Source organism: Cupressus sempervirens, chromosome 11 (genome assembly GCF_028749045.1).
Source record: "Cupressus sempervirens isolate cs-2001-9-10 chromosome 11, ASM2874904v1, whole genome shotgun sequence".
Taxonomy (NCBI): Eukaryota; Viridiplantae; Streptophyta; class Pinopsida; order Cupressales; family Cupressaceae; genus Cupressus; species Cupressus sempervirens.
In genome coordinates, this window is record NC_143128.1 from 85260860 (window position 1) to 85275195 (window position 14336).

Consider the following 14336-nt stretch of genomic DNA (forward strand, 5'->3'; position numbering starts at 1 on the left):
TATCTTGAGATAACAATCGATTATTGTTATAATGTAATAACAATAGTGTTAATTGTATGATAAATCTTTTAATAACACTTTCCCTGATTGCAACTTCATGTTCTTGCCATATGAAAATAACTTGAAGATCTCTCTCTTGCTAAGAGAGAGTGTTGAAGTTTATATAGTGTCGAGAGAGATCTATTGTGCAAGCTCTTATGATCTTTGTTCCAACTTTCTGTTGCCCTTTGCTTTAGTTGTTCATTGTAGTTGTTTCCTGATTCTTGTACAAGTACTGCCTTATTTCTCAGACCTTATGGTTGCTAGCATTGCTCTCCTCTCTACTTAGTGATATGCTCGGTTCACTTAAGATGTCTATATTTTACATCACCATGTGCTTGTTCCAGCTCATGAGAATTTGTTGAATCCAACGATTTCTTATTCCTTGTCATGTATTATTTCGAACATTTTGAATCTCTTGTTGGTGTCCTATCTCTCATGTCAAGAGTCTTGCTTGGCTGTTAGCTCATAGTTGATGTGTTCATCATACTCCTTGTTTAGCATGCCAAGTAACGTCTTCGACTCTTGGCCTTCACTGTACTCCGTTACTGTTCAAGATATTTGTGTGGCAACAATACATGATTGCAAGAGCATTGTTTTGACTATGTTTTTTGATGTTTCACTTCTCATTTTCTCTGTGGGAGTATTTTTATCAAAGTTAACGTAGGATACATAATTTTCTATCTGGAGTTGGAGTCTTTGGATCGTATGCAGTGTTAGTTCATTAGTTTTGTTTTTTTCCAATTTATTCGAAGATATTTTCCAAACAATGTTTTTATCAAGTGTGATAGGAGTAATTGTGTTTTCTTCAGGATTGGAACTACATTAATTCTCTATCATACATGTGAGAGGTGAATCTCTATTTTTGGTGTACATGTTCGAACAATAAACTGTTGTCAAGTTTCCATTCCAGCCTTATTGAAAGTCATTAACAATTGTCTTATTGTGTGAAGGGTTCTTTATATTTAGAGTATTGTACTGCTCTTATTCAGAGAAATAATGAGAGGTATTTTTTTGGGGGTTGGGTTGTTTCTCGAGGAGGGTTTATCCCAGGGTAAAAACTCTTTGTGAATAAGTTTTAGTTTTGTTGTAGTGTTGGCCCAAAATTTAATACAGGCTACACATATTTAAATATCGTCCAATGAGAAATTACATTGCTTTGAAATTTGATTATATATTCTTTGTAAGGATGAACCAATGAGAAAATTTAATGGGGGAATACATTAAATGCATTCCACATGTCTCCTTGGAATAACTTGATTGGATGAACTTGTACACGTCAAGCAGGAACCACTTTATTGGTTGAGGATGAGTCGGTGCACCTCAACATGCTTATCTTGCAATATTTGTTTCAACTCTGCTTCTTCATCCTCCTCATTTCTGAAATTTTTCATTGAAGTGTACTTAAAATTATTGTTGTCTTGTGGCCTTGATTAGTTGAACTTTGTCGACCTTCATCTTCCGTTTTTTCGGCTTTATTAGTTTACTTCCTTCATGAAAAGTTTCCTTTGTCTTGATCTTTCCCATGTTGATCTTGATGTTGTTACTTGCATTATTGTTTAGCATCATCTTCCATGCAATCACTTTTGTCTTCAAATTCCATTTGCATCCTAACTTCACTCATTCCATGAGATGTGTATATTTGCAATTCGATCATCGCAATTGGTTAATGTTTCCGACAAATTTGGACATACAACATTGATCATCACATGTATGATGCCTTTTTTAGGAAACTGAATCATTTTGCAAGGAAAATGCAATGCAGGCATCTCAGAATCCTTTCCTCTATATTGTTGACATTGTTGCCGTAGGCGATTGCACTTGCACTTCCATTTTTGGTTGTCGACCCTAATCTTCTTTGCCTTCTTGATAAATTACATTCAACAGGCTTGTTGATGTTTCTCTGCTGATCTTGATGTTGCTATGATCTTGTTAGTGAACAGATTCGTCTCCATAATGAATGCTAACAAGTTTGACCCTATTACTCCTTTTCAGAGACAAATAATCCACAACAATTGAGTTAGTATCAATGTTCACTTCCCCCTGAATTAAAAGGTACAACTCCCTTGTAAGATTTTCAATGAATCTCACCTTATTTATATACACATAGGTACTTTTAAATTGAAAGTACTTACACTTGCACACCTTATTCTTGGATATGAGGCTTAGCTTAAAGAGAATGTAAAATTGATTACAAGAACTGAAAAGCAAATTCCTTCACTTCTCATAAACCAAATTGAATTCATAAATTATGAGGAAAACATTTGAAGATAGAGTGACAACATAGTCTGAATCAAATGAAATCATATAAGGCATAAATTTAGCTTTCCTCAAGAAACACCAACTTCATGAATTTGAAAACAACAGATCCAAATTACTTCCGAACTATAATTTCTATTACCAAAGTTCAAAGCTGGAGATACTGTTTAGAGCATATAAGTTCATTCCATTTCCATCCAGGCTCTAAAATGAAAATTACTGCTATCTATCTATATTGTTTTTATCTTAAGAGTTCTCACCCCTACTTCAATTTATGCGGCAACATATATAGTTTGAGATAGCCAAGAGGTATCATCGAAAACCTGACCTCCTGGTGGTTAAAGAAACAATTAAATGAACTAAACATTGTTTGGGGACACCTGTCTCCAGAGCCTAAAAATTTCATTAGAAATTCATAAAGATTAAGCAAACATGTATATTAGTTCTTGCCTTGTCAGCTTGGTCATCTTTGATCGTGGCGCCTTGAGTGAGTTTCCAGCTTCTGTATACATCGACAAACTCCAGTTTCGCATTTGTGTTGGGGTTCTTTAGGTTCAACAAACACAATCTCCATGTGTTCTCCCACTCAAGATTTACAATTCTGCTTGCATATTTGTGTAGATGATCCATGCAGAGGCACAACATGGCCTTGACTTGTGCGATCTTTGTGAAGTTTGCTACCATGGGGTTCATTTCTTCCTTGATGGCCTTCATGGTTACTTCAAAGGTTTTCAGTACAACTTCCATGCTGCAACTTCCATCTTTATACTGTAGGATATCGGTCGGATTAATGACTTTCATATCTTTTGTCATGCTGTCATATATTTCCATGATTTGCCTTTCTAGAACTCCTGTGATAGCATATTTGTATATAGAGCACCTCCAGTATATCTTTCTCTACAGGTTGTACAACACGCATGCGTCGGCAAATTTCGGTCAGGAACTTTTTCATACCATACTTCTCGATCTCCTAAATTTGCACAACTACAATAGACCGTTTTGCTTCCTCTGCCTCCTAAGTAGGAAGTTGAGTTTGAATCTCCCCTAACAATGCTTGCGTTTGATTGAAAACAACATTAGATTCTGGGATAATTTACATCCATTTTTGGTTACTTTGTCAATCCAATCATTCATTGCTATGGCTAGAGTCTTGCCTCGTTGAAGTTTATTCAACAACTTTTTGTTGTTAGGGGTGTTCGAATCAAAAGCCTGTGGCACCTATGCTAAGGGCAATGCTCCAAAACCACTGAAGGAATAAATATATTTGGTCATCGCAATGATTATCTAGTTTGAGTTCCTTAGCTTCTCTGCCCAAAACTCCCATATCAACCTTGGTCATCTTGAAGTCATTAACATTTAGATCTAAAGTTCCTTTGGCTTATAGAATGCAACCTTTGCAACCACTTTTCCGCTCTTTAAATCGGTCACCAATCTTGCAGAATTCTTGACCCTTTTGGGTTTGGAAGTTTTTGCCGAGTACTTACCATTATACTTTATTGATATGGATACAGGCACTGGATTGGGCTTCTTGCACACTAAATTTCTTAACCATTGTGGTACTGAGTCTGATGCCTCTTTCCTTTCTGCGAGTTTCATGGGAGTTACCGTGGCATCCGCAACAAAGGTGACACTATCCAACATGTCTTGACTTTGTTATTCAATGTTTAGCAATGGGGAACCCTGCTCCTTTTCTTGGTCGAGGTTTACAACAGTTGTTTCTTGAGTTGTCATCTTAGCTCGCTTTTAAGATGTAGTCCTAGATTTTGTTCCTTGTACCACAGAGTGAAGTCTCGTTGGTTCAGACTCGTGCACACTGAGGCTAGCTTTTCTATTTGCAATATGCACCCTACCTGCATCGTCAATTGAAAGAGCCATGTAAGAAGTGCTAGTAGGGTAATACAAACGAATTTTATCTGGTGTCTTTGATTGATGTTGTCCTCCTCTTCCCTTGCCCAATCAATTATTGGCAATGTTGCCTCACCCTGTGTAACATGCTTTTCCTAACCATAATTAACAATTATATTATTATTGAAAATATGTTGCTTTCCATATTCACATGAAATACAATTAGACAAATACTCTACATATTCATATGAAAGAGGGCTAACGGCTATAACAAAATTATCTATAACTAACAAATGAAAGAGTGTTCATAACGAACCATTACTTGATGGAGAGAGATCATTCAATACCATAGTTGCATGGGTACGCGTACCTAGACCCCTAGGACACGTGCCAGGTACTGGGACAAGTTTCTCGTACCGGGTACTCGCTAGGGTACACACCCTATATGGCATAATGCCATGTCGACACTTTTTAATTATTTTGGAGGCAAAACAATAAAATTTTCTCCATGCTGGATTTTTGTTTGTTTAATGGCTTGTTGCTTATGAAGCATAATTTAATATAGTCCTTGGCGCACCCCGTGCGGGTGCGTCACGTACCCGCCGCACCCCCATCGGGAGATTTTCTGCCGCCGCACCCCCGTCGCATCGGTCAAGCACCCCGGGAGGACGCAGTGCTTGGGTGCTTCTTGGGTGCTCACGGGGTGCTTCCTGGGTGCTTCTCGAGTGCTTGTAGGGTGCTTCCTGGGTGCTCACAAGGTGCTTCCCAGGTGCTTCCTAGGTACTCACTTTGATATGGCTATGATACATTATTATTATTTCATTGTTCCATGCTATTCGGTTCATTGTCATCATCAACATCTTTATGATATATGATATTCATAGAATCATATTTGAAGAATGAATTTTGAATCTTGCATCTTGAACTAAGTTAATTTGTTAAATGGTCATTAGTAATGGTTATGAAGTTTCAAGTTTGGACTTATGGTTTGTGAATCACATTTCAATTTTCTCTATTCATTGTATTCAACTATATTTGGTATGTTAATGTTATATAATATATTGAAGTATGATTTCATAATTAGCATTTTCAGTCATATATATTATATATATACTATGCAACCCCCTCCCTCCACTCCCCCTCCTCCCCTACCCCCCCACCCCCCCACGCTCCCCCACCGCCGCACCCCCGGCGTCCCCAAATTGAGGCTATTTTTTTCCCGCAGCCGAAACTCGTCCCGACGTCCCCCTGCACCGCCGCACCCCTGTGCCGGGGTAACACTGATTTAATATGTCATCGGTTTTAAATTATGATACAATATTGTCAATTGATTAGCACTAAAGAGTAAACTGCTAAACTTTATCACTATTCAGGTTAGAAGTTCAATATTTATCATTTGCAATATGTTTTAAAATGATTTATGATCTTCTTGTTCATATTTTAAGTCCTTCTTTGCTGTTATGCATTGAGATTCAAAACATATAAGATTTTCGATTTTTTATTTTCATATAGCATATATATTCTTTCAAACATATTGCAAATTTGAAACTGAAACAGTGAGAACTTATACATCTGCAAACATATCACTGTTCTTGAAAACTCTAAATGTCTTGACTCATATATTTAGGTTTCCTATAAAAATATTAAAATTATAATAAAAATACTGACGTACCCATACCGCCATCCCCTATTTTGAAAAATTGTCGTACCCATACCCATGCCCATACCGAAAATACCCGAGTTACCTAATACCCCTGTCCTCATGCAACTATGTTCAATACTATATGAATATGAAGAAATACTTGTAACAATTAACTAAACTTGATTGAGTACATAAAAGAATAATACTTGATAATTTTGAAGGCTTAAGAAGGCAGATCCTGACTTTTTCTTGTGCAAGCCCTAATACTTGGTGGAGAGGAGAAGCATGCTCAAAGGCTTAACCTTGCATTTGCAGACCCTAAGCATCTCCACACAAGCTCAACTGAGAAAGGCCCTGCCTGTGTAGGATTAGGCATGGGACACCACTTGTCCTACCACCTGAGCATCCTAGTGTTAGAGTGTCAACTATACAAACAACTAGGTTGTGGAGTCCTTTTGAACTACCCATCTATCTGATTGCAAGCTACCTTGACCTCTAGTGATTATTGCGACAAGCATTGCCACTAACCTACCTTGGCCAAGGATTTGCGTGGGCACTTTATACCTGATCACCTACCGCTCGACATGACAAACAAGACTTATACTTATTAACCACCATGAGCGGAATCAGTTTAATATTTTTGCTTATGTTCATTATTGTTTAATTGGTTATCTATTTCACGTCTTGTCTTGCAGGTATCTACCCACAATCAAATATTACCAGCCCGCACCCTTCACCTCGACCTCGCTGGTCATCCTCAATGAATCATAGTGTGACTATCATAAATTTTGGATAATATCTGTTGAATACAATCAAGACTACTTTGCCCTGCCTAGGCCTAGAGTAGATATTGAAAAGATTGCAAGGCAATACAAAGTAATAGTGTAGACTCACTGTGAAGGTGTCCCTTTCATTTTAGAGGCATATTGTTTATTCCACCCTTGAATAAAAATGCAGCATTTTAGTTCTTTTCCAAATTATTCTAAGTTCTGAAATGAATTCAAGTTAACATATAGTAGGTAAAGCAGTTGTTTTAAGCAATCACTCTGGATATCATCAACATATGAAAAACAATCATGAACCCTAGTCCGACTGACCTTATTCATATAATTTATAAATTCATTCATGTAGCATGCTCGATCTCAGAGCTTCAAATCAAATAAATAAGAAAAGATAATACAAAAGTTTGCATGACCTAGCTTGTAAATTTAGAGCTACATCAGCCCAACCGCTGGATAGAAGCTCATATAAGGCCTAGCTTGGCTTCCTTATTGTAGGTACTAATCCTCCGCTGTGGTTGAGATCGCTGATAATGAAAGAACTTGAATTGGGTTTCTGTTACTAGCATAAAGAAATTCATAGGTACAAAAGGGAGAAAAAATATGAGCTGGTATGGCTTGCTGTTATTATAAGATGGCTTGCTGTTACGTGCAAGATGACTAGAAGGTGGTGATCATAAGTTATATTGACATTAAAGGCCGATGGAAACAATATTAAAACATTGACGTAAGATGGAAATAACAATTTGTTTTTAATGTTTTAATATATAGACACTATCTTGTATATACATATATTTGTATATGTATGTACACATATACATAACATTCTAAATATATGTATCTTGTGTATACGTCATATTTTAAGTAAACGTATACATTCATGTACGTCATATTTGAATATACACATGTGTAAGGAAACTTAGGTGCGGAAACAACTTCCTACACTAATCTCATAAGGAAAGTATGATGCAAATCCTATTAAAATCTTCTACACTTATAGATTCAATATCATGTAAACAACAATATTGTAGCCAACCATGCATATAGAAAATAGACAAAGAAAGAAACACATAACACAAAGATTTTCCGGTGGGGAAAAACCTTTCGGTAAAACAACCCCACCCCTTCAGAACCTGCACAATGTATTATCTTCAACAAAAGGTTACAATACACTTGCAGTGCAAGCTCAACAGCGACAATAGAAGACTCCAATAGCAACTCACAGTACTAACAACACACTCTCTCGCATCACATCTCTTCATAACCCTAAAAACGCTTATAATATGCGCTTCACTTTAGGGCTACTCCCAAAGATAAACCGTATTAGGGTTTTACCATTCTCTGAGAAAATAGGAACCCTAAATAGGAACCACTATTGGGGTAGAGTGTACAGTACTCAAATATCTTAATTGCCACATGTCTTCACCTGTCATTGAATCTCTCTAACATAGCTCTTACGTGTCATAGGAATCCGTCATAACCGTTTTAGCCATGATCTCCTTACACACAATTCAAGATGTCGACACATCAACATTATTTGCAAGAAATACATTTTACAAAACAAATAATAAGAATAGGAATTATACAAGGTTGAGACACCTTATTCCTAACAATATGTACGTATATATGTAAGTATATGTAAGTACCATGGTATCATTATATTAGAACATGTTTGCCATAACAAGGAAGCTTTGAGGTCGACCCAAATCATAAAGGTAACAATTGTTCTTAGTTTGTTTATTTTTTTATTTGATTAAGTGTGGTTGACCCAGTTATCTCATGGTGGTCACTCGGTATACCCTTGCTTGCCTAGTTCTTTTCCTTGTTCATGGTGGTTAGAACTCATACCTGTTGGCTCAATGGTAGGTTGGTGCCCCCATATCCAATTCCCTCTCAGGCAATGTTTCCCCCTTTGTTGCATTCCTGCAAAAAGAAATTTATCATGGGAATGACATATTTCAAAATTATTTAATCAAAATTAAATAATCATTGTAGCTGAACCCAGTGTTCCAGGACTCTGTAAGTTCGAGCCAGAGGCAGCCTTTTTGAGGCAAATTGCCTTTGGACTTTGACTCGGCTGAGTCTTGGCAGAGTCCACATGGACTCACCGAGTCCAAGGACTCTGCTGAGTCAAGAGCCCAGGACACTCCAAATTTTTATTTATTTTAAATTTTAAATTAAATTAAAAAAAAAAATTCTTTTTTTGGAAGGTGTTTTTTTTTTCCAGTGTATATTAATTTTGAAAATGATATTGTGGTATGTCACGAATTTATTAAGGATTGAATCTTAAATCTTCAATCTTCAACTTTATATTATGTTATTTAGTTTTTTTCCTTTAGAAATTCGCTGTTATACTTATGCGATTTGTGCAAAATTGTGTATAAGTGTTAAGTAGCTTCTATTTATCTCAATTATTGTGTATTTGATGTTAATTGACTAAATGATGCATGAAAAAATCGTTAAATCTTTAAAAATCTTTAAATTTCATGGGTTTTTCAATTTTCCGAGTCCTTGCCGAGTCCTGGCCGAGTCCAAGTCCAAGTTGGATTTTGACTTTCCGAGTCAGAGGCGAGTCCGAGTCCCGTAACACTGGTTGAACCATTTCTATTCATATAACATAATAACGGTAACCAATATTCCTAATTCTCATGAATCATAACATATAACCAACACTTAAATTTCACATGAAACTATAACGAATAACTAATTTAACCAATCAAATGAACTTCGCTTGAAGTCGTAATAGCTATATAGAATATTTTAAAATTAAGCAAAATAGGGGATGTAACACCCTATTTTAAAAATCTTGGTTCTACAACATCAAAACCGCTATCCTGCACACCATCAATATTCATTCTTAATTGCATGGAGGCAACCTGAGATAAGAGTAACATGGAATGACTCGTTTTGTCAACTTCTTTTTCATCCTGACAATCTTTCCAGAATTCCTTCAAGTGAGGAACTGGTGTTATCTAGCCTTCTAACTCTAGGACTCTCCTCACAAACTGCTTGTTGTCAAAACCCTTTCGTTCATCTTAAAACTTCATGTAAAAGTTACGTAAATCGCTTCCAATACTAACTGCGTCCTCCATGGACTTATAGGAGAGTTGGCCCAATTGAATGGGGAAAACCATTTCCCATTTATTGTCAGGAAGAAACCTTCTAATTACAAAAGAAAATTGACAACATACCTTAGCTAGTATAAAGCAATCTAATGCATACCTTGGTAACTGAACAGGTCCATCTTCAAAACCCCCAGTCCTAATATAGGTGAACCTAGGGAACTGAATATTGAAGCTACCATATGTTTGAACTAAGCTATGTGCTTCCAGTGACATTCTTCTTCCTGGAACACCTGCTAGTTCAAGGCATAGTTTCCCCAAAAATGCATCATGTACTCTTCTGTAATTTTTCAGAACCTGATTTCTTTACAGCATGGAGCAATACTAGTAAATGGTTATGTTGGTGTCCCAAGGTTCATGAGGAATGCTGGTGAGGTTCTGAGTGCAGGCTAAGCAGTACGTTAAGTAGGGGGACATAAAAAAGTCCTTTTTGATCATTTGTGACAGTTTGAACTGTTCTCAATGAATTCGCAATTAATTCTCCTCAGTCCAGATACTATTTTCCCTCTAGCATAATTTCTATGTAGAAGTACATCCAATCATCAAATAGGTTCGCTCAGAGGAACCTTTTACTCTATGCAATGACACTAGCAGGTCATGGATGTGTTGTTTCATGTGGTCTTTGTTGAGGCTTTTAAGCAAGCGGGAACTCTCTTTACAGAATTTTTCTGTCCAATGCCTTGCTATGACACTACGGTGTTTCTTGGGCAACAATTTGAATTTGGCCAAGGATTGTGTAGGAGTGAATTCTGAGCAGGATTCTTCTGATATTTTGAGCACCGACATTCTTGTCCCTCGATTGACAGAAACTAATACCTCACCATTGCATTTCCTTATACACCTAGCCTTGATATCATAATGATTTATACATTCCTGGATCAATTTTGGATTCACAACTGCAGGTGGGAAGGCTGTTGCAGCTAACAAGCCACTCGAGAGGATTTCAAAGGCAAAGGGGTCAGTCAGGTTACTAGCGAGCTTCTCACTAACAACTTCTACATCTGCCCCCTTCAGGTACGTGTCACTAATTATTGGTCCTCTACAGTTCATACTAGTGACATTGCTGAACAGATATAAGGAGGACCTCATGACTTATTCGCAGGCAAGCGACAACTCTCCAGGCTCTAAGCAAAAGGAAATTTCTGAAACATTGACCAGAAAAGTTGCAGATAATTACCTTGAACTCGCTGGGTTAGTAAGTTCTTCTCCTTGCACTCCTCTGTCTCACCACCGTATTCCACACTTGCAGAAAAATCACCAATTTACCATGATTATATAACAGCTTTTGAATTGACGGGGGAAATGAAGACAAATTTCAGGAAATGAAAATAAAAAGATTTGCATGTAAGAGCGATTCTTGATTTGACTCTTAACGACAGGTGTTATTAATGATAGGTTATTACGTAAACTTAACCTTACCGCATAATGATTAGTTTACCTGTGCTAGTCGCCTTTTTGCTTACATCATACATTGCCAAGCATGCCTTCCACTTAAGTCACAACTTTCAATGATTGCCGTAGCATCATTAATTTATTTCAGCCTTTATTAACGATACGATCACATCATATCACCGCACTTTAAAACCTTGCCAAAGCCTTCTGAACTCTTTTGAACTTTGTACAAAAAGGTTCAGAACAGTTCAACATCAACCGTTGCTTAGTGACCGTGGTTCCCACCTCTGCCTGCATGCTACCTACAATACCTTATTGTTAAACCTGTTTGAACCATTATGAACTTGGCACAAAGTGGTTCAAATGGTTCCAAGTGGTACAAGGGTTCAAGACATCTCACTTAACGATTCGCTAACAAATGTGTAACACGTACAAACCTGACACATGCAAAGGTTATTCATTTAAAACATTGGACAAGGCATGAGGACTAAAACCCGATTTACTCAAAGACATGGGGACCTTTGGATTTAAAACAGGATTGCGAATACAAAGGTTCACAATGAACTTGAGAACAAACAAGGCGACTTGGAAGTCTACGGGGACAAGAGATCTTTATGCATAATATGTTACTTCTTGATTGCCATCTTGATTTTGAAAACCACCCATCTTGATCAATGAATTGGAAATCCTTGTGAAATAAGAGGAATATTCATATTAGTAAGAAGGTAATCGTTAAAGCTTTTAATTTAGAGCTGAAAGGAGTCAATCTGTGAGAACTCTTACAAAGGATACACAACTTTCATCCTAAAATCATTAACATCTTAGTTGCAAGCTATCAATTTCACAAAATCAATTTCTGATTTTTTATTTAGGTAGCATCAAAAAATTCCCAATTTATCGTTCTTGCAATTAAGCAGCATTAGTTATCATCATTCTAAGTGTAATTAAAGTCTTTTGTAATTGAACTTTGTGAGTTAATTGTCCCTATTTTCTAGGTATTAACATAAGGGGACATTACACGTGTTACTAGAGCTGTGCAACTCGATAGTTATATTTCATTGTGTCTAGGAAGGGAAATTACAAGGGTTCAATAGGCTTGCAAATAGTAAGAATTTTTACTTTGTATATACCGTAAAATAATTCTTACTGGATGGATTAGTTTGAAGCATGTGATTGTGCATGTGTTACAATGGCATCTACTTAAAATGTCTATGTTCTTTGTAAAGCTTTACCTGCTCTTAAATAAGATTCAGTAATAGTTATGGTTAGCCACCAGGTGAAACCATTTTGATTTTCATTATTTGTCATCCTGAATGAAGTTCCCCATTACTCAGATTGAATTTCTTCATTAGTCTGTTACTCTGCAATATATTGTTTTTTTTAGATTTTTTAATTCATTATTGATTGTTGGTTCAATTGATTCGTTGTCTCAGTAGTTTAATATTTACATTTTGACTTGAAAATTTTACACAAAAGAATACTTCGATGAATTGCAATTTCTTATATAGGTTTTTATAATTTTAGTGTAGCTATTATGTTGTATTTACACCACTGACTTCCAGCTGTCCCCTAATTTGATTCCATGGTTCTCACATTCCCATACCCATCCATGCATCCCTTTGTCATGCCATGCTGAAGCTCTTTTGAACACTGATATAAACTAGCTGAGAAAGGAGGAAGCAAGATATTGCTATTGTCATGGTTTTCCACTTTTAATTACATTGATGCATTGCAAGTGTTGAGGCCTATGTAGCCTTTTGTTACTTCTTGCCAAATATTACGTGTAGCTAACATGGGTAGAACTGCACCGTGGCTTCTTTGCAGAATGTCATTCATGTCAGTAGCCTCTATTTTTACTTATTCTTATGTTGTATGGTGTTAGCATTTCACTGATTGTGGAATGCCATTTGTTTCATCGTCCCATATTATTTTATGTTGTCTGGTGTTTTTTTGGCGGGGGGGAGGAAGGTAGAATAATAGTCTTGTATTTATTATTCATTGACTGAACATAGTCTATGTTTGACATTGGAATAATATCTGATGGTTTATAGGAAGAAGCCAATGCATTTGGTTCTACATTGACTGTATTTGATTTGCAAAACACCTAAATTGGACCTTAATGAACCCATGAGTATTTTTCATGCCTGTCATACTGAAGTTACATAGCAAACTTTTTTTTCAGATTTGGTTAACATGTATTTTTTGGTTTGTTAATTTTTAAAGGGAGTAATCGTTGTTGCTTAAATATGTCTTTATAATGTAGAGATAGGAATATGTTTGTAAAATCTGAACTACAATGAAAGATGTGTTTATCATTTTTCTGAACCCATTGTTTGTGGCTTGTAGATACAAAAGGGGAGGTGGTGGCCTGCTTTCATTGTGATGCAGTCTGGTCAACGGAAGAAAAATAATGTGAGTCTTAATAAGGGGTTGAAATTAGCTGAATTTATTTACTCCGATGATTCAACAAAGGATTCCAAACTTGTGGAGGCAAGGTAAGTGGTATTTTTTAGTGTTTAAATTATTTTGGTTTATCACTCCATAGATCTTTTTTGTTTAGTCTGGTTAGAAGCCTTTCACCACGAGGAAGTTTCTTTGTCATTTTATAATTCATTGGCCACCAACTTTAATGGGTCCCCATAGAATAGTAGGGCCCCATAGAATAGTAGGACATGCGTTCCACTTGTCTAAACATAGAAATCAATGGTCCCACCTGCCCTAGGGGCTCCTGTACAAGAGAGGCCGCCTGCCTTATTAGAGCTATTTGCTTTACTGCTACCCATCCCCCATCCAAATACCTGGCGCCAAAACCAATGGAAACCCAGAGCGTAGGCCAGCACCAGCCCAGAACCAGCAGCAGTTTATGAAGAAGACTCAGTCGTTTCTATTGGCACTGCCTACAATTCTATACAGGAACCCAGTCTCGCCCATAGAATTGAGTTCCCCCCATTTGAAAAAAAAATCTTGTTTAAGTAATTTAGAACAATACACTGTTGAAATTTGAAGCTTATTATTTTGAAAGATCTATGTTTGATCATGTTGTGGAAGCACTCCTGTTAATACTGATAGGATGAGTACAGTATTATTTTTTTAATTGTAAGTTCATATGACAAATTTTCCAGGTCTGTTCGTCCATTTGGAGAGAACTATGACCAACTTAAAAATAGTCAAACTAGCAAGTGCTTTCTAGATTCTGTTAGTAAAGCATATAAGCTATATCAAGATGAATTGCAAAAGGTGAGGCTACTTTTAAAATGG

At 36.6% G+C, this 14336-nt stretch overlaps 1 protein-coding gene across 4 annotated transcripts in view; it reads left to right on the top strand.

Moving 5' to 3' along the window:
• Positions 1–14336, top strand: part of LOC149528339 (uncharacterized) — a 241127-nt gene that overhangs the window by 80220 nt on the left and 146571 nt on the right. For all 4 annotated transcript variants that reach the window (XM_089811308.1, XM_089811304.1, XM_089811306.1 and 1 more), the window contains 2 exons: positions 13425–13573; positions 14201–14315. In XM_089811308.1, coding sequence (XP_089667434.1) covers positions 13425–13573; positions 14201–14315 — 264 coding nt within the window. The remainder of the gene's footprint in view (positions 1–13424; positions 13574–14200; positions 14316–14336) is intronic.